Below are 19660 nucleotides of genomic sequence, written 5' to 3' on the forward strand. Positions count from 1 at the left end.
TCGCCTCTGTCAGTGCGCCCCAGGGCAGCTGTGGCTACAATGTAGCTGCCATCACCAGTGTGTGAATGTTTGAATGACTGAATGTAGTGTGAAGCGCTTTGGGGTCCTTAGGGACTAGAAAAGCGCTATACAAATGCAGGCCATTCACCTGTTCATCAAGTTCATCCAGGAGGTCTTCCATCTCCTCACCAAGAGCTCCCTTCTTAGACCGGTACAGTTTCAGCAGGCCAGGCACAAATTTGTCCCCAGGACGTCTTCGCTTGTGATCCGATGAAGTTTTTCCAGATATCTAAACAAGACGTTCACCAAAATATTGTCATTTATTCAGCACAAAAAATTCCTGGGTAGCTGTCTTGGACAGTCTGCGCCATGTTATATGCCTGATTGTGTTATCAACAGCAAAACCTACTTCAAAAATCTCTCATGAATACACATTTTGCACAGGAATAGAAACACCCTCCACAAAACCCATCTCTACACACGACTGTCAGCTTGTTGCCACACTCTGTGCTGCTCTTTGTGCCCTGAGTGAAGCTAACTCAAACCTGTTTGTGTCTGTGTGGATTTATTTCACATTTCCATAACAGGACATGCTTTAATCATCATCATATCTCATTAAATTTGGCACAAAGAGCTGTGCGTTTGCATTTTCAAATCTAGACATTATGTTTTGAACTTTTTACAAATGATTTCCACCAATGAAGACTCTGAGCACGCCACAAACACATTTAATGAACAGCATGTGTAATTCCTCATTTATTCTAGACCTACATCAAGCAATAAAATATTATAAAGCCGTGTGTTAGTATTCATTCACGTCAGACTTTTTGGTGTTGAGTATATGAATGATCAGTACTAGAATGAATATGATTCATTATGGATAAAAACCTGAATGAGGCCTTTTCTTTTCATTTTCTCTCCTTTATTATTTATAACACGTTGTTTATGTATTTATGGCTCTGTTTGGTACATTTAAATAGGTTTTTAGAAAGAAAGAAAGAAGGACGTTTATTCCAGGCGGAACAAAGTATTTGCACATCCTCCTCCTGCCGGAACTTCAGAGCGGGACACGAAGCGGAAGTAAACATTTTTAAAAGCCGGCAGTTTGGTTGTTCCAGCGTGAACTTTTGAAGGCTCGCTTTGTGCTGTGTGTGAGCTGAGGCAGTAACGATGCCTCCAGTTCAGTATCTGAGAGAGTTTATCAACGAGCGACTAACTGCTGCTGCTGAACAAATATTCTTGGAGTTTGAAAAAACGATCGTCCAGTACGAGGAAAAGATCGACCGTCAGCGCAGACTGCTGGATATCACCTGGAAACCCCAAATCAAGCTGCACAGGACAGGTGAGTGTCCCTCTGAGGGAGGATCCTGATCACAGCTCTGCGGGACGTTTCTGATTGTGAGGACTTTTTGGAGATGTGAGCTAACAAAGAGCAAACAGAGGACAGGACTGCGCTGCGCTGCATTCAAACAACAGGCGCTGAAATCAGCCTGGATTTGAGCTTTTCTCTGACCTGGATCCATCACTCAATCCTGTGAATCGTTTGAAAATCTTTTTGTTTGGCGGTGAAACGTGTGTTTGATGGTGCGTTCAGGTGCACCTCATAAACTCAGTAATCTAGCCTGAAAAGGTTTTTCCTTGATTTCCTTTCTTCTTCTGCAGAGCTATAAAGAGTTCAGTGTTAATGTCATAACAATAAGGCTTTTTTTATTTCTCCATCAGTGACGTCAAAGTGGTCGCCCGGGCCCGTTGTGGTGATTGTCACAGTTCATAAAAGCTAAAGTCATACACAGCACGTGCACGGTTCCTGTGGTCACATTTCCACACGTCTTGTCTTTATCTGAATAAATGCAGATCTGAGATCAGTGACTTACAGCTGATTGGACGGCTTTACTCTCACACACATGGGCGACGCAGTCATGCTGTAAAGTCCTGTTAATGTTTCTGTGGTTGTGACGTCTTTCTTCTGTCTCTCCAGACGTCCCACAGCAGCAGGTCTGTGAGGAGGAGGAGGTTCTCCCTGAGCAGCAGCTCTGGAACCAGGAAAGAAGCTTCAATGTGGACCAGGAGGAACCAGAAGCTCCACAGATTAAAGAGGAACAGGAGGAACTGTGCAGCAGTCAGGAGGGAGAGCAGCTGGGACTGAAGGAGGAGCCTGAAGTTCGTAATGATCCTGTGCAGTACGAGGAAGAGATCGACCGTCAGCGCAGACTGCTAGATATCACCTGGAAACCAGAAATAAAGCTGCACAGGACAGGTGAGTGTCACTCTGAGGGAGGATCCTGATCACAGCTCTGTGGTACGTTTACTTTGAGGCTGCGGGGATGTTTCTGGAGGACAGAAGGTGAATGTGTCTCTGTTTAAACAAGCATTCAGCTCTAAACTCACCCGAGGACACTGCACTGAGGCAGGGTTGGGGTTTTCCTCTCACACTTCCAATTCAATTCAATTTTATTTATATAGCACCAAATCACAACAACAGACTCCTCAAGGCGCTTTATATTATACAGTAGATGCAGAGAAAAACCCAACAATCATATGACCCCCTATGAGCAGCACTTTGGCGACAGTGGGAAGGAAAAACTCCCTTTTAACAGGAAGAAACCTCCAGCAGAACCAGGCTCAGGGAGGGGCGGGGCCATCTGCTGTGATTGGTTGGAGTGAGAGAAGGAAGACAGGATAAAGACATGCTGTGGAAGAGAGACAGAGATTAATAACAGATATGATTCAATGCAGAGAGGTCTGTTAACACATAGTGAGTGAGAAAGGTGACTGGAAAGGAAAAACTCAATGCATCATGGGAATCCCCGGCAGCCTACGTCTATTGCAGCATAACTAAGGGAGGATTCAGGGTCACCTGGTCCAGCCCTAACTATACAGTGGGGCAAAAAAGTATTTAGTCAGCCACCGATTGTGCAAGTTCCCCCACCTAACATGATGACAGAGGTCAGTAATTTGCACCAGAGGTACACTTCAACTGTGAGAGACAGAATGTGAAAAAAAAATCCATGAATCCACATGGTAGGATTTGTAAAGAATTTATTGGTAAATCAGGGTGGAAAATAAGTATTTGGTCAATAACAAAAATACAACTCAATACTTTGTAACATAACCTTTGTTGGCAATAACAGAGGTCAAACGTTTACTATAGGTCTTTACCAGGTTTGCACACACAGTAGCTGGTATTTTGGCCCATTCCTCCATGCAGATCTTCTCGAGAGCAGTGATGTTTTGGGGCTGTCGCCAAGCAACACGGACTTCCAACTCCCGCCACAGATTTTCTATGGGGTTGAGGTCTGGAGACTGGCTAGGCCACTCCAGGACTTTCAAATGCTTCTTACGGAGCCACTCCTTTGTTGCCCGGGCGGTGTGTTTTGGATCGTTGTCATGTTGGAAGACCCAGCCTTGTTTCATCTTCAAAGTTCTCACTGATGGAAGGAGGTTTTGGCTCAAAATCTCACGATACATGGCCCCATTCATTCTGTCCTTAACACGGATCAGTCGTCCTGTCCCCTTGGCAGAAAAACAGCCCCATAGCATGATGTTTCCACCCCCATGCTTCACAGTAGGTATGGTGTTCTTGGGATGCAACTCAGTATTCTTCTTCCTCCAAACACGACGAGTTGAGTTTATACCAAAAAGTTCTACTTTGGTTTCATCTGACCACATGACATTCTCCCAATCCTCTGCTGTATCATCCATGTGCTCTGTGGCAAACTTCAGACGGGCCTGGACATGCACTGGCTTCAGCAGCGGAACACGTCTGGCACTGCGGGATTTGATTCCCTGCCGTTGTAGTGTGTTACTGATGGTGACCTTTGTTACTTTGGTCCCAGCTCTCTGCAGGTCATTCACCAGGTCCCCCCGTGTGGTTCTGGGATCTTTGCTAACCGTTCTCATGATCATTTTGACCCCACGGGATGAGATCTTGCGTGGAGCCCCAGATCGAGGGAGATTATCAGTGGTCTTGTATGTCTTCCATTTTCTGATGATTGCTCCCACAGTTGATTTTTTCACACCAAGCTGCTTGCCTATTGTAGATTCACTCTTCCCAGTCTGGTGCAGGTCTACAATACTTTTCCTGGTGTCCTTCGAAAGCTCTTTGGTCTTGGCCATGGCGGAGTTTGGAGTCTGACTGTTTGAGGCTGTGGACAGGTGTCTTTTATACAGATGATGAGTTCAAACAGGTGCCATTCATACAGGTAACGAGTGGGGGACAGAAAAGCTTCTTACAGAAGACGTTACAGGTCTGTGAGAGCCAGAGATTTTCCTTGTTTGAGGTGACCAAATACTTATTTTCCACCCTGATTTACAAATAAATTCTTTACAAATCCTACCATGTGGATTCATGGATTTTTTTTTCACATTCTGTCTCTCACAGTTGAAGTGTACCTCTGGTGCAAATTACTGACCTCTGTCATCATTTTAAGTGGGGGAACTTGCACAATCGGTGGCTGACTAAATACTTTTTTTGCCCCACTGTATGCTTTAGCAAAAAGGAAAGTTTGAAGCCTAATCTTGAAAGTAGAGATAGTGTCTGTCTCCTGAATCCAAACTGGAAGCTGGTTCCACAGAAGAGGGGCCTGAAAACTGAAGGCTCTGCCTCCCATTCTACTTTTAAATACTCTAGGAACAACAAGTAGGCCTGCAGAGCGAGAGCGAAGTGCTCTAATAGGGTGATATGGTACTACAAGGTCATTAAGATAAGATGGGGCCTGATTATTTGAGACCTTGTATGTGAGGAGCAGGATTTTGATTCCTGGATTTAACAGGAAGCCAAAACAGGAGAAATCTGCTCTCTCTTTCTAGTCCCTGTCAGGACTCTTGCTGCAGCATTTTGGATCAGCTGAAGGCTTTTCAGGGAGTTTTTAGGACTTCCTGATAATAATGAATTCCAGTCGTCCAGCCTGGAAGTAATAAATGCATGAACTAGTTTTTCAGCGTCACTCTGAGACAGGATATTTCTAACTTTAGAGATGTTGCGCAAATGGAAGAAAGCAGTCTTACATATTTGTTTAATATGTGCGTTGAAGGACATGTCCTGGTCAAAAATGACTCCTCACAGCGTTACTGGAGGCCAAGGTAATGCCATCCAGAGGAAGAATCTGCTTAGATACCATATTTCTAGGCTTTTCAGGGCCGAGTACAATAACCTCAGTTTGATCTGAATTAAGAAGCAGAAAGTTAGCGGCCATCCAGGTCTTTATGTCTTTAAGACATTCCTGCAGTTTTGTTTTTTTTTGTTTTTTTTTTCATTATTGAACTTTTAATTGCAAAGCAGGAAAACAGCAGTCACCAGCATATACATACACAGGACAAAGATGCATCTACATGTATAGCAGGACGTGGGAGGCAGAAAGAAAAAGCCAACAGCAATATTCATAAACAATGAAAAAGGTTAACAATCGTCCCTTTGTTGCCAGGCTAAATCCCGTAAGCCCGATTTCAACCTCTGAGCAGAAGGAGTGTTCAGGTGGGCCAAAAAAGGGTCCCATATGCGATAGAAAAGGAAAGGTTTGTCCTTAAGTGCCGTAGAGAAGGCTTCCATTGGCATAATACATATCACAGACTGTAGCCACTGGTTGACAGATGGAGCCTTATCAGAAATCCACAGTACCATAATGCACTTTCGAGCGTAGTGCAGCAGTATGTGAAGGAGATCTTTGCTGCGAAAGCCGGCAGGTAGCTCATCATTTAGTCCTAACAAGCAAGTCCTTGGACCCAGATGCAGTCGGCAATTAAATATAGTACATAGCTTATCTATGAGTGATCTCCAAAACTGTAGAATAACAGGGCAGCTCCACAGACAATGAAAAAAGGAACCAACAGCAGACTGACATTTGTTACAAAGATTAGGCAAAGCTGGAAACATTATGTGTCTCTTCTCGGGTGTAATATAAAGCCTATTTATAAGTTTAAACTGCCTTTCCCAAATAGAATTAGATGCCAAGGCTTTAAAAGGACGACAACACAACTCATCCCAAGCTTCAGCATCTATAGCGCCTACGTCTGATTCCCATTGGCCCTTGATTTTGTTAGAGTCATCCATTCTAAGATCAGACAGAATGTTATAAATCTTTTTAGTGATACATTTTAGTTGGGTAGTTTTTACCATGAGTGATTCTATAGGAGAAAGACCAAACCCTCCATTAAAATCCTTCAATTTAGAAGTAATATAGTGCTTTACCTGAAAGTACTTCAAAAAATCCTTATTGGTCAGACCAAACTTGCTTTTCAGTTGATTAAAAGTAAGAAGAGAGTTCTCATGAACAAGATCACCCACTGTATTAATCCCTTTTTGAGACCAGTCCGCAAAACCAGCCCGAAGACCAGGTAAGAAGTCAGGGTTTTCATGAATAGGAGTAAGAAGGGAGAAACAATTAAAATATCCTTCCAGGCGCCTGACTTTGCGCCAAACAACGAGCATATTCTTTAGCACCATATTATCTTGTGTTAGAACTGTGGCTTTACCTGAGGAAATATATAGCAGGTTCCGCAACGGATACCCTTTAAAGAAGTGGACTCAGCGCTGAGGTAAATGGAATCCGGATCGTCCATAAACCAGTCTGTAAGAAATTTAAACTGTGCAGCCAAGAGGTATTGTGGGAAGGAGGGAGCGGCAAGACCGCCTTTCTGAACCGGCAAACACAGAAAACTGTATCTCAGCCTAGGTCTTTTCTTACGCCATATAAAAGAAATAATTGAACCATTTAATTTTGACAAAACCTTTTTGACAGAGCAAGCGGTAACATCTGGAATAAATACAAGAGGCGAGGGAGGATATTCATCTTGACCAGATGAATACGACCTAAGAGAGACAGAGGGAGGCTGCACCACCTACCCAAATCGCGATTGATGGTCTGAATTAAAGGGGTGTAGTTCAGACTATACATTTCTTTTAGATTCGGTGAAATCTTTACCCCTAAATAAGTGAAACCGGAGGGAGACCAACGAAAAGGCTGAGAAATGTTTGGATCAACCTCATTTAGAACAGAGAGGGGCATAGCCTCACTTTTAGAAAAATTGATTTTGTAGCCTGAGAAGGAGCCGTATTGGGAAATTAACGCAACTAATCTAGGAATTTGAGTGAGCAGGAGAATTTAGAAAAATTAAGACGTCATCTGCATAAAGTGAAATCTTATGTTGAGAATTGTTCAAACAGAGTCCTTCAATAGCAGCATCCTTCCTAATGGCTGTGGCAAGGGGTTCCATAGCCAGGGCAAATAACAAAGGGCTCAGCGGACAGCCCTGTCGACTGCCATGTTCAATACTGAAATTGTCCGACCTATAACCATTGGTAATCACTGCCGAAAGAGGGGAAGTATAAAGGATCTGGATCCATTTAACGAAGTTGTCACCTAAACCAAATTCTTGAAGTGTGAAAAGAAGAAACGGCCATTCCAGACGGTCAAAGGCCTTTTCAGCGTCAAGTGAGATGACTAGAGCCTCAGGGTTAAACAAAGATGAGTGCTGAATAATGTTAAGTAGGCGCCTCACGCTATGTGTGGAATACCGCCCCCGTATAAAACCAGTTTGATCATTCTCAACGATCGAAGGTAGTATTGGCTCAAGACGTATAGCTAGGACCTTAGCAAGTATCTTCAAATCAAGATTTAAAACAGATATAGGCCTATAGGAGGCGCATTCTTCTGGAGGTTTCCCCTTCTTCAGAATTAGCGAAATATTAGCCTCCATTAAGGAGGGGGGGGAGAGTGCCTGCCTCAAAAGAGGACAGAAGCATCTTATGCAGTGGGGAAGTCAGACTAAACTTACTAAATTTCTTAAAAAATTCCCCTGTGAACCCGTCTGGACCCGGGGCTTTGTTATTTGGAAGCATCTGAATAACTTTCAAAATTTCACTTTGCGTTATAGGTTTACATAAATCATCCCTTTGGATTTCAGTAACTTTAGGTAAATTTAGTCCTAAGAAGAAGTGATGCATACCTTGTTCCAATGTTGGTTTAAACTGGGAGGTATATAACTGCTTATAAAAAGTTTTAAAAGTATCATTAATAATTAAATTGTCATATTTAGGTAAACCAGATGAGTCTCTAACACATGGGATATTACAACCAGCACCCTTATTATGGAGAAGATTGGCCAGATAGCGGTTAGGTTTATTAGCAAACTCATACAACCTCTGCCATGAAGAAAAGAGATTTCTCAGCCTTTCTTGTCAATAGTGCCTCCAAAGCTGTTTTAACCACCTGAATTTCATTCCTTAATTGCTCTGATGGTGATTCATTATGTTTAGCTTGCAGTTCGTGCAATTCCAGTTCCAATTTCCGTTGTTCCATCTGATTTTTCCACTTCAGGCCTGCTGAATATGATATAATCAGTCCATGAGTGTAAGCCTTCAGGGTGTCCCAAAGCAGGCCTGGAGAAACTTCAGGGGTTGCATTAACCTTTAAAAAATGTTCAAGCTGATCATTTAAAAATATTTCGAATTTTGGGTCGTGAATCAAAAAATTGTTAAATCTCCAGGTATGAGACCGAGGGACAGGATTTAGATCACTTAGCTGAACAAAGACCGGCGCATGATCTGATATAATAATATCGCCTATTGTACATCCCAAAATGTTTCCCAGTGATCGTTTGGGGGTGAAAACGATCGATTCTACTACTTGTTCTATGAACACTGGAAAAAAAAGTAAATTCTTTATCGTTAGGATGAAGAGTCCGCCAGGTATCAACCAGATCAAGTTCGTTACAAGTATCTAAAAGTGCTTTGGCCCTTGTAGACATTTGAATTTGTTTAGGAGGGGATCTGTCCTTAGTTGTAGAAAAATAACAATTAAAATCACCGGCTATCACAGAATTATCACAAACCCAATCAGAAAAGGAAGAGAAAGTATGAGCAATAAAGTCGTTAGACTGTACTGGTGGAAAGTAAATATTCAGAAATGACACCGCCTGACCACCTAGGGTGCCCTTTAAGGAAACACATCTACCAGACTTATCACAAATTGTTTGGTCAACTGTCAGCAGTAGGTGTTTATGTATTAAAATAGCTGCACCGCGACTCTTACTCGTAAAGGAGGAACTAAAAACTTGACCGACCCAATCACGTTTCAGTTTTAGATGCTCCTGAGGAGACAGGTGAGTTTCTTGCAACAAGGCAACATGTACATTCTCCCTCTTAAGAAAACTCAATATTTTTTTCCGTTTAATAGGGTTATGTATACCTCCTACATTCCAGGAACAAACATTTAACATTGAATTATCACTTATCATACAACATTTTAAATAAGCATGGAACCACGCTCAGGTGACCAAAGCATAGCTGATATGTAGGGCTCCCAAACACTGCTCTACAACACCAGTGGCAAGTAAAATACACATAGAAAAACAAACGTACTGCTTTGCTAACAATTAACAAAAAACTATTTACAAGAAACAGAACCGTCAAGAAACCAGTGAGTATGGAGGTCAGACAAAGGTCTCCAACGCCCAGCAGGGGGCGCAAGCAAACTTTCCAACTTGGACATAGAAAGATGCTGGACCAGAGTCTTTTCTTAATCAGTAACGTGAAACAGCTGCCCGCCCGCAGCTAAAACAAGGATTCGGATTATAAATGGCTAAATAAAATAGTCTATGTGTATGGGGTTATTATCTCCGCGCAGACCCGAAAAGAAAAAAAGAAACCAAACAGAAAAAAAATAACAATAATAAAAAAAAAATAAATAAATAAAAAAGTAAAAAGAAAGGAGGAGACGAGGGATTGGCGAATGCCTCACGTATGGGACAGGAGCACAGATCAACAGTCCGCTGGAGCCACTGAGGATGAGCGCGGTCCCGCCCCTTGAGGCACGTTATCCAGGTAAGCTGAGGCTGCTTCTGGAGTTCTAAAAGATTTCTCCTGGCCATCGATCTTGATCCTAAGGACAGCCGGGTACATCATGGCGAAGGGGACACCCATCTCCCTGAGGCGTTGTTTGACGTGGTAGAATCCCTGGCGTTTCTTCAGAACAGCGGCGGAGAAGTCCTCGAATATCATAATAGGAATGCCGTTATGAAATAAGGACTGCTTCCTCGTAGCCATTTGCATGATCCGTGCTTTATCCTGGAAGTTGTGGAGCTTTATGATGACCGCGCGGGGCCGCTGGGCACTGGAAGGGAGGCGTGCAAGCACCCGGTGGCAGCGATCGATTTTAACAGCGCCGCCCTTGAAACTCACAGCCACCAACTCCGGTAACCACGTTTTGAAAAAAGACACAGGGTTGGTACCTTCACTGCCTTCGGGTAGCCCAATAACACGTATGTTACACCGTCGGCTCCTGTTCTCCAAGTCATCAATCTTATCCAAAGCGGCCTCCAGCTTAAGCTCCACTTCAGAAATCTTGGCGCCATATCCCGCTGTAACATCTTCCTGCGTTGATATACGCACCTCTGCCTCCTTCATTTTAACATCCAATGCAGAGATGTTAGCTGCGCATGTTTCCAGTCTTTTCAGAACCGGATCAATCTTCTTCTCAAAGGAGGCCTCCACAGCCTTCTGCAGCTGCGCCGATACCATCTCCACCAATTTGTCGACGTCCATTTGGCCGAGAAGTGGGGACGACTGGGCCTCCGCCATAACCGCTACAGCATGATCGCTGAGCGGAGGGTGATTTTCTCCGGATTTGCCCGGTTTCGACCTGAGGTTGAGCATAAAAGTGGTATCGTGCCATCTCTACTTTTCACTAGAGATGGCACGATACCACTTTTTTATGTCCGATACTGATATCATAAATTTGGATATCTGCCGATACCGATATGAATCCGATATAGTGTTTTTTAATCAACAAAACTGTTTTTTTTTAAATATCTTGCTGCATTTTGTATAAGTTCATACTCAAGTTTAAAACAACAACAACACTAAAGCTATTCTGTTATACCTGTATGCAAAAAAAAAAAAAAAAAATTTCATAGTTCCGAAATACTGATCAATCTAATAAACTTAAACCTACACCATCCTCCCTATTCTGGTATTTTAAAGAGTACTTAGCATAAATATTAAGCAACCTAACTAATAGGGTTCCAACTCCCAGCAACAAAAATAAATAAATAAAAAATAGGGAACCACCCCTCACGCTCCTCATGATGCTTAATCGATGTAATCAACCTTAATTTGATGCAGTGTGAAAAACAATGCACAGAAATCAATTATTTTTCAAGAAATATTAAATAGATTCAACATCTTTCTTCAACAGAATTGCAGACTGCACAGATGGTACCTTCCCAAAGGAAAAAGTACTATAGCTTACTAGGGTATATTAGACTTAACAGTTACTATATACAGTAATGGACTTCTATACATTTTACATCAGATTAAAACTTTGGTGTAAGATTCAGATAATTATTTATTAAAAGCTAGACATTTTAAATGAGAGTAAGAAAGAAAAGTATGTCTTTGTGCCCCCTTTTCCCTGTTAATGCCCTATCGGCCCCCCTGGCTAAACTTTGCTAGATCCGCCCCTGCACAGTTACAGCCGTCAGCTGCGTAGAAAAGGATCCTGGTGTAGAAAGTAATATTAAATACATTCTAACAACAGCTGATCAAGCTTAAACGTGCTGCTGTTGTTCAGCCGCTGGTTTCCTCTTTCTGGTGCAAAGTGGGCCAAAAACAAACAAGAGAGACGGACTCCCGACAGAAAAGCCGATCAGCTGATCATTAAGCAGTTTCATGATTGAAGTAGCAGCAAGAAGAGGCAGTCGCTCCATATATCGGTTGTTAAGCTTAACGCTGGAATGCTTTACAAACATTCAGAGATGGACTTACACACTTGCTTTACTTCTCTCTGTGATAACTTTGTTGGAGATGAAATGTCGGTTTGGTGGCGAAGCTCCAAATGCTATCCAGACCACCGACAGGTCCTGCATGCCACAGCCGCTCTATCACGTGATGCATACTGCTCCGACGTGCTAACGTTCTGAGGTGAGTTACGGCGTGTTGCAAGTTTTGTGAGGTGCTTTCGAGATATTTAATGGATCGGATTACATTTTTTATTTTTCTCCGATATCCGATCCAGTAATTTAGGTCAGTATCGGACCGATACAGATACGTAATATCGGATCGGTCCATCTCTACTTTTCACACAGCTGAATAAACGTCAAGCTGAAAACTGATTAAACAGAAGTGTGAGATGGTCGAGAATTTACTCCAGTGTCGTGTTATATTTTAGATAGCAAGGAGCAGATGGCTGAGTTTATTAAACTCCACCAGGACAAACTGCAAAGGTCATTAAACGTTTAATAAACTATCATCTTGTCTTCATTTTTAGTTAGCACATACCTTAAACACTTAAAGCTGTAAGCTAATGATAGTTATATAAGAGCAGACGCTGCTGGTGCAATACGTTTTACGTCCAATGGATGATGATCTGATTAGTCGACTAATCGCAAAATTAATCATTGACTAATCGACTATCAGAATAATTGTTTGTGCCAGTCGAAGGTGACACCTGGGTGAAAATCAAATCTCAGGACATACCACAATTCACGGATCACATTAACTCGGTGGACCGACACATCAAATTCACCAGCGAGGATATGAAAAGTGGCAGGTTAGCCTTCTTTGAGTGTGAGATTTCCATCAGTAATGGGGGACATCTAAAAGCTGATGTGTACCAGAAACCTACGCATACAGATCAGTATCTAAGGTTTGACTCTCATCATCCACTGGAACACAAACTGGGTGTCATTAGGATGCTACACCACAGAGCGAACACCATCCCCACTGACCCAGCAGCCAGGGAAGCGGAAAAACAGCACATCAGGAATAAGGATGGGTACCGGTATCCGGTGCCATTGTGGCCATATGCTTTTTTTTTTTTTTTTTTTTTTTTTTTTTTTTTCCTGAATTGTCACACACTTTGGATTCTAGCCAATCATTTGACTTTAGCAAGGATAGTAGGCGGGTCCAGGTACGTACGTTCTTTTAGAGCAGAGCTACAGATTAAAAATGCTCAAGGCGAAGCGGTCAAAGTCTGGCTGTACTTCACAGCAAAATATGCAAACTCAGCCGCAACAAGTGCTTTAAGCTGATACTGTGATACTGTCAAAGGAGGTAACACCTCAAATCTGATGAAACACCTGGCGACGCATAGCGTTTTTTTTTTTTGTTTTTTTTTTAAAAGCCGAGAAATGCACCGTATTTGATAGCTTACTGCGAAACCTCACGCAGTGCACATCTACTGCGGGTGTGGTGCCTGTTGTCGGACCCAGAGTTAGCAACATCCCTCAAGAACCCAAAGAGGAGAGTCCTGGCCCCTAGCCCTGCCAGTGTAGCAGAAATGATGAGGATGATGATGCAGCAGCAGCCGTTCTTCTCTGCGTGAGTAGCTTAATGTTGTTCGTGTGTAATTTACGTTGAGTAGGCTAACCACGTTATTACATTAATGCATGTAAGGTGAACTAGCAAACACCGTCGTAGTTACATGCAGCTGTGTTCTTGTTTGATGGCAGATACTCCCTTCACCCTGGCCAAAAAGGCTAAAATGACCAAAGAAAAAGTGGAAAACAGTTAAACATGAGAGGTTTTGGACAAGGTTTATGGTTTTGTTTTGTTTTTTTTCCACTGTTTAAGCACTGCTTCCATCCAAGAGTGATACCATATATGCCCTATAGCTGCAGAAAAGGCTAACATTGTTATCTTTTTACAAAAAAACAGCTGAACATGAGAGGTTTTTGGACCAATTTTGTGTTCTCCATTCTTTAAGCACCGGTTTGAGCACCATTTAAGCACCAGCACAGTTTCAAAAGTACCGATTTGGCACCGGTATCGGATAAAACCTAAATGATACCCATCCCTAATCAAGAAGGCCCTGAGTAAATGTGGTTATCCCAGCTGGACTTTTGTCAAAGCTGGAGAAGAGCAAAAGAGAAAGATAAGATAAGATAACCTTTATTAGTCCCACACGTGGGAAATTTGTTACCCTCAGTGATCCCGTATGTGTCAGTAGTATGGGAACAATTGAGACCCATTTTCTCTAAACTCTGTGGCTTTCAAACCACAAAACAGGTGAACTCGGGTGTCAGTCCACATACATGAGTGATGCAGTCATGCTGTAAAGTCCTGTTAATGTTTCTGTGGTTGCATCAGTAACTTTTTTCTTCTGTCCCTGTAGACGTCCCACAGCAGCATATCTATGAGGAACAGGAGGTTCTCCCTGAGCAGCAGCTCTGTGACCAGGAGAGGAGCTCCAGTGTGGAGCAGAAGGACCCAGAACCTCCACAAATTAAAGAGGAACAGGAGGAACTGTGCAGCAGTCAGGAAGGAGAGCAGCTGGGACTGAAGGAGGAGCCTGATACCTTTATGGTGACTGCTGCTGAGGAAGGAGAGCACAGTGAACCAGGAGGAGATGGGGAGCAGCTCCTCTGTGATGACTCTCCTCAAAGTGAAAGCACAGATGAAGAATCCAGCAAGTGTGAAGAGTCAGGGCTAAGCGAAACTGTGACCTCAGTGTCAAAGAAGAGACAGAAGCGAGACAGAAGTCACAATGATGTGGAGAGCCGGACTGTGTCTGATGTTTGCCAAAAATCCATCAAGAATCAGGCCCAAAGAAAGAAACCCTACATTGATGTGAAACCGTATCCTTGTGATACATGTGGGAAAAGTTTCAGAGCTAGAAGTACATGGAAACATCACCTTGCAATTCACACTGGTGAGAGGCCATATCCCTGTGATACATGTGGGAAAAGTTTCAGTCGAAGCGGTACTCTGTATATTCACATGAGAACCCACACAGGTGAGAGGCCATATCCCTGTGATACGTGTGGGAAAAGTTTCAGTCGAAGCAGTAATTTGTATGATCACATGAGAATCCACACAGGTGAGAAGCCATATCCCTGTGATACATGTGGGAAATGTTTTACTCAAAGCAGTCGTTTGTATATTCACAGGAGAACCCACACAGGTGAGAGGCCATATCCCTGTGATACGTGTGGGAAAAGTTTCAGTCGAAGCAGTAATTTGTATAATCACAGGAGAACCCACACAGGTGAGAGGCCATATCCCTGTGATACATGTGGGAAAAGTTTCAGTCGAAGCAGTAATTTGTATATTCACAGGAGAACCCACACAGGTGAGAGGCCATATCCCTGTGATATATGTGGGAAAAGTTTCAGTCGAAGCAGTACTTTGTATATTCACATGAGAACCCACACAGGTGAGAGGCCATATCCCTGTGATATATGTGGGAAAAGTTTCAGTCGAAGCAGCCATTTGTATATTCACAGGAGAACCCACACAGGTGAGAGGCCATATCCCTGTGAAACATGTGGGAAAAGTTTCAGTCGAAAAAGTATATTGATGCATCACAAGAAAACTCACAGGTGAAAAGCCAGAGGCTCGTAAAATGTTTCAGTGTGAGTAGGAATTTGATAGACTGCATGAGAACTCTCACAGGTTGTTGTTTTCCAGAAATAAATGTCTTTTATGCTGTATTCCTGTTTGTGGTCAGTGTTTTATGTGAGACTTTGAAGTTGAAGCTGAGAATCCCTCTGGCCCTTTCTGCCTGCTTCAGTCTGTAATGGTCTGTTTAGAGCAGTTTTTTTTTTTTGTTTTTTTTTTCTCATGCATTCATTTATTTTTTTGATTTTTATCCACTTGTTTTGGGGTTTCTTTTCAGCCTTTAGAGGTGATCCTAAAAATCTGTAACCTTATGTACCATATATTTTGAAGTATAAGACACACTTAAAATCTTTTAATTTTCTTAAAAATCGACAGTGCGCTTTATAATCCAGTGCACCTTATGTATGAATTCTGTTTGTGCTTACTGACCTCAAACGGATTTTATGTGGTATACGGTGCTCAAAAATCTGTCAAAAAATGTTTTAGTACGACTTTGGTAAGCTACGAAGCCGCACCGCTTGATGGATATTCGGATCATTATGGCTACCGTAGTCAGGAGCCTCGCGGAGTAATCTGGGTCCTAAACTCCGCTTCAGGTCCCAAAGTCAAACGAACACTGCGCATCACTGAGAGTTACAAAATGTCTAAATTCTTTCATCTTTAATAAAATGATCAGTGTGGCTTCTCTACCAGGTGTAACAATTAAATTAGACTTCTGGCTTAGACGGTGTAGCTGTAAGCCACATGTTTCGGAGCTCTGCATTTTTTTTTTTTTTTCAAATTCTGAAATTTCCTACTTCACACTTTTCTAAACTCTTATCCTGTTATACCCGAAGGAAGAGACAAGGTACAGTGGGGCAAAAAAGTATTTAGTCAGCCACCGATTGTGCAAGTTCCCCCACCTAAAATGATGACAGAGGTCAGTAATTTGCACCAGAGGTACACTTCAACTGTGAGAGACAGAATGTGAAAAAAAAATCCATGAATCCACATGGTAGGATTTGTAAAGAATTTATTTGTAAATTAGGGTGGAAAATAAGTATTTGGTCACCTCAAACAAGGAAAATCTCTGGCTCTCACAGACCTGTAACGTCTTCTGTAAGAAGCTTTTCTGTCCCCCCACTCGTTACCTGTATGAATGGCACCTGTTTGAACTCATCATCTGTATAAAAGACACCTGCCCACAGCCTCAAACAGTCAGACTCCAAACTCCGCCATGGCCAAGACCAAAGAGCTTTTGAAGGACACCAGGAAAAGTATTGTAGACCTGCACCAGACTGGGAAGAGTGAATCTACAATAGGCAAGCAGCTTGGTGTGAAAAAATCAACTGTGGGAGCAATCATCAGAAAATGGAAGACATACAAGACCACTGATAATCTCCCTCGATCTGGGGCTCCACGCAAGATCTCATCCCGTGGGGTCAAAATGATCATGAGAACGGTGAGCAAAGATCCCAGAACCACACGGGGGGACCTGGTGAATGACCTGCAGAGAGCTGGGACCAAAGTAACAAAGGTCACCATCAGTAACGCACTACAACGGCAGGGAATCAAATCCCGCAGTGCCAGACGTGTTCCGCTGCTGAAGCCAGTGCATGTCCAGGCCCGTCTGAAGTTTGCCAGAGAGCACATGGATGATACAGCAGAGGATTGGGAGAATGTCATGTGGTCAGATGAAACCAAAGTAGAACTTTTTGGTATAAACTCAACTCGTCGTGTTTGGAGGAAGAAGAATACTGAGTTGCATCCCAAGAACACCATACCTACTGTGAAGCATGGGGGTGGAAACATCCCCATGCTGTTTTTCTGCCAAGGGGACAGGACGACTGATCCGTGTTAAGGACAGAATGAATGGGGCCATGTATCGTGAGATTTTGAGCCAAAACCTCCTTCCATCAGTGAGAACTTTGAAGATGAAACAAGGCTGGGTCTTCCAACATGACAACGATCCAAAACACACCGCCCGGGCAACAAAGGAGTGGCTCCGTAAGAAGCATTTGAAAGTCCTGGAGTGGCCTAGCCAGTCTCCAGACCTCAACCCCATAGAAAATCTGTGGCGGGAGTTGAAAGTCCGTGTTGCTCGGCGACAGCCCCAAAACATCACTGCTCTCGAGAAGATCTGCATGGAGGAATGGGCCAAAATAGCAGCTACTGTGTGTGCAAACCTGGTAAAGACCTATAGTAAACGTTTGACCTCTGTTATTGCCAACAAAGGTTATGTTACAAAGTATTGAGTTGTATTTTTGTTATTGACCAAATACTTATTTTCCACCCTGATTTACGAATAAATTCTTTACAAATCCTACCATGTGGATTCATGGATTTTTTTTTCACATTCTGTCTCTCACAGTTGAAGTGTACCTCTGGTGCAAATTACTGACCTCTGTCATCATTTTAGGTGGGGGAACTTGCACAATCGGTGGCTGACTAAATACTTTTTTGCCCCACTGTAAATGTCTCACAAGGAAATGGACATGACAAAGTTTGCAGCTAGTGTGCTACATGATGGCGTTGAGGACGAGGAAGAAACTAACAAGGCTGTTACATCAGCACACTGCCAGTTGAAAATAAAAGTTGAAAATTCTGAAAGCTCTCGACACACTTAAGTCAGAGTTTTCCGGCAGACTGGACCGTGTGCTTTCCGCTGTGCGAGAAGACATACAGGCATGCGTTGAGAGAGTGACACAAGTGGAGAATCGCAGTTAAAAAGCTGGAAAAGGAGGCAGAGACGCTCCGTTCAAAGGTCAATGACCTAGAGAACAAGTCGCAGATCCAACTTGAGATTGATCAACCTACCTGAAGGAGCAGAACGAAGAGATGCATGCGCTTTCATGGAGAGCTGGCTCTCCAAAACACTCTAAGGAGCCCACTGGATGTTGAAAGATGTCACAGTCTTCCCTCAAATAATTCCTAGGTGCCTCAGCCTGTCATTATGAAGTTTTTAAACTTCAGAGACTAAGGCTACTTTCACACTGCAGGCAAAATCGCATCAAGTCCGACTTTTCTGACCCTATGCAACCCATATCCAATCATGCTATGACAGTGTGAACAGTACAAATCCGATATTTTCAAATCCGATCTGGGTCACTTTCGTATGTGGTGCTGAATCCGATACATATCTGATGTTTTAGAAAGCGACTGCTGTTTGAATAGTCATGTCGCATTAAATCCGTCTTTTACGTCACTGACACAAGACAGACGCCAATTATCAGCTCCAGAGAAGCGCCCAATAAGACATTGCGAACGCTTCCTGGCCATCCCATGTAGATGTTAGTGAAACTGTCTGGAAGACAACGTTGGAGAACCATGAACATTTTATTTGTACTGTATAATCTGCAGATTCTGACAGAAATCTGCAACTATCCTTTGAAGCACCGCTCCTCTAAAACAGCAATAAGGATAATTATTTGGCCGTATGTAAATACCAAAATAACTATAACTTAAAGCAAAATTGGGAAACGTAAAGTCCGAAACAAGTCTTTATATTAACGGCCAACAATCCTGTTTGGTCTGGGTCTAAACAGAGCGTGTTGTGTGTGACATCTTCTTTTGCGCATGCGGGCCGCTTTGAGGGTTCACACTAGAGCGCGTTTGCTCTTTCTTTTTCTTCTCTCCTTTTTTAAAAAATTCACTATTATTACTATTTTACCTTCCCAAGAATGGCCATCTTCATATTTTCAGCTTTAATCTACTGCAGTCAACTTACTATCTACAATTATGTCCCAATCTATGACTATTAAGATAACATCCTGGAACTGTAGGGTTTAAATAAAGTGAGTAAGGTGAAACAGGTATTGACTATGTGCACGAGACAATGCTAACTTCCTGTTTTGAGACCGGATGTGGGGTTGTACATTTCCGGCAGCTTTACTTTGCGGTCAATCGCTACTGCGAAGATATACTCCAAAATCATGTCCAGAACTCGAAAACGGAAAGATGGCGTTAAGTTACAAAGAGCAGAAGGTGGGAACACTCACCGCTGCTGTGTCATAAAAAATCTAATGATCAATTTTGACGTTTAAAGCGTTTAGATCGATCAGTTGTTTACATCACTCAACACAAGCAGAACTGCATCACTGCAGCAGAAGAGACATCGTCCACACTCAGAAGCACATCTCTGTATAGTGACTGGTCTCATGATCTAAACAGGCAAATGTTCAGCATTCAAACTACAGGTGAAGAACAGTCAAACCAGATGTTTCCCCGTTATGTCGAGATCAGCTAGTCAAGTACACACCTACACAGCATGTCAACAAACCGTGAAAACCACACAAAAATGAATGATTGCTGGTAACGGTTTCTATACATTAGTATTTACGAAGGGTA

At 42.7% G+C, this 19660-nt stretch overlaps 1 protein-coding gene across 1 annotated transcript; it reads left to right on the forward strand.

The window, feature by feature from the left end:
- Window positions 1-1076: 1076 nt before the first annotated feature.
- Window positions 1077-16436, forward strand: LOC146658392 (uncharacterized). The gene is made up of 3 exons (XM_085421995.1): window positions 1077-1342; window positions 1979-2257; window positions 14109-16436. The coding sequence occupies exons 1-3, from the start codon at window positions 1171-1173 to the stop codon at window positions 15317-15319; spliced, it is 1662 nt and encodes a 553-aa protein (XP_085278121.1). The 5' UTR covers window positions 1077-1170; the 3' UTR covers window positions 15320-16436.
- Window positions 16437-19660: the final 3224 nt, after the last annotated feature.

Source organism: Rhamphochromis longiceps, linkage group LG11, assembly GCF_057381845.1.
Source record: "Rhamphochromis longiceps isolate RC_006_pf linkage group LG11, R_longiceps_female_GT1.1, whole genome shotgun sequence".
Lineage (NCBI taxonomy): Eukaryota > Metazoa > Chordata > Actinopteri > Cichliformes > Cichlidae > Rhamphochromis > Rhamphochromis longiceps.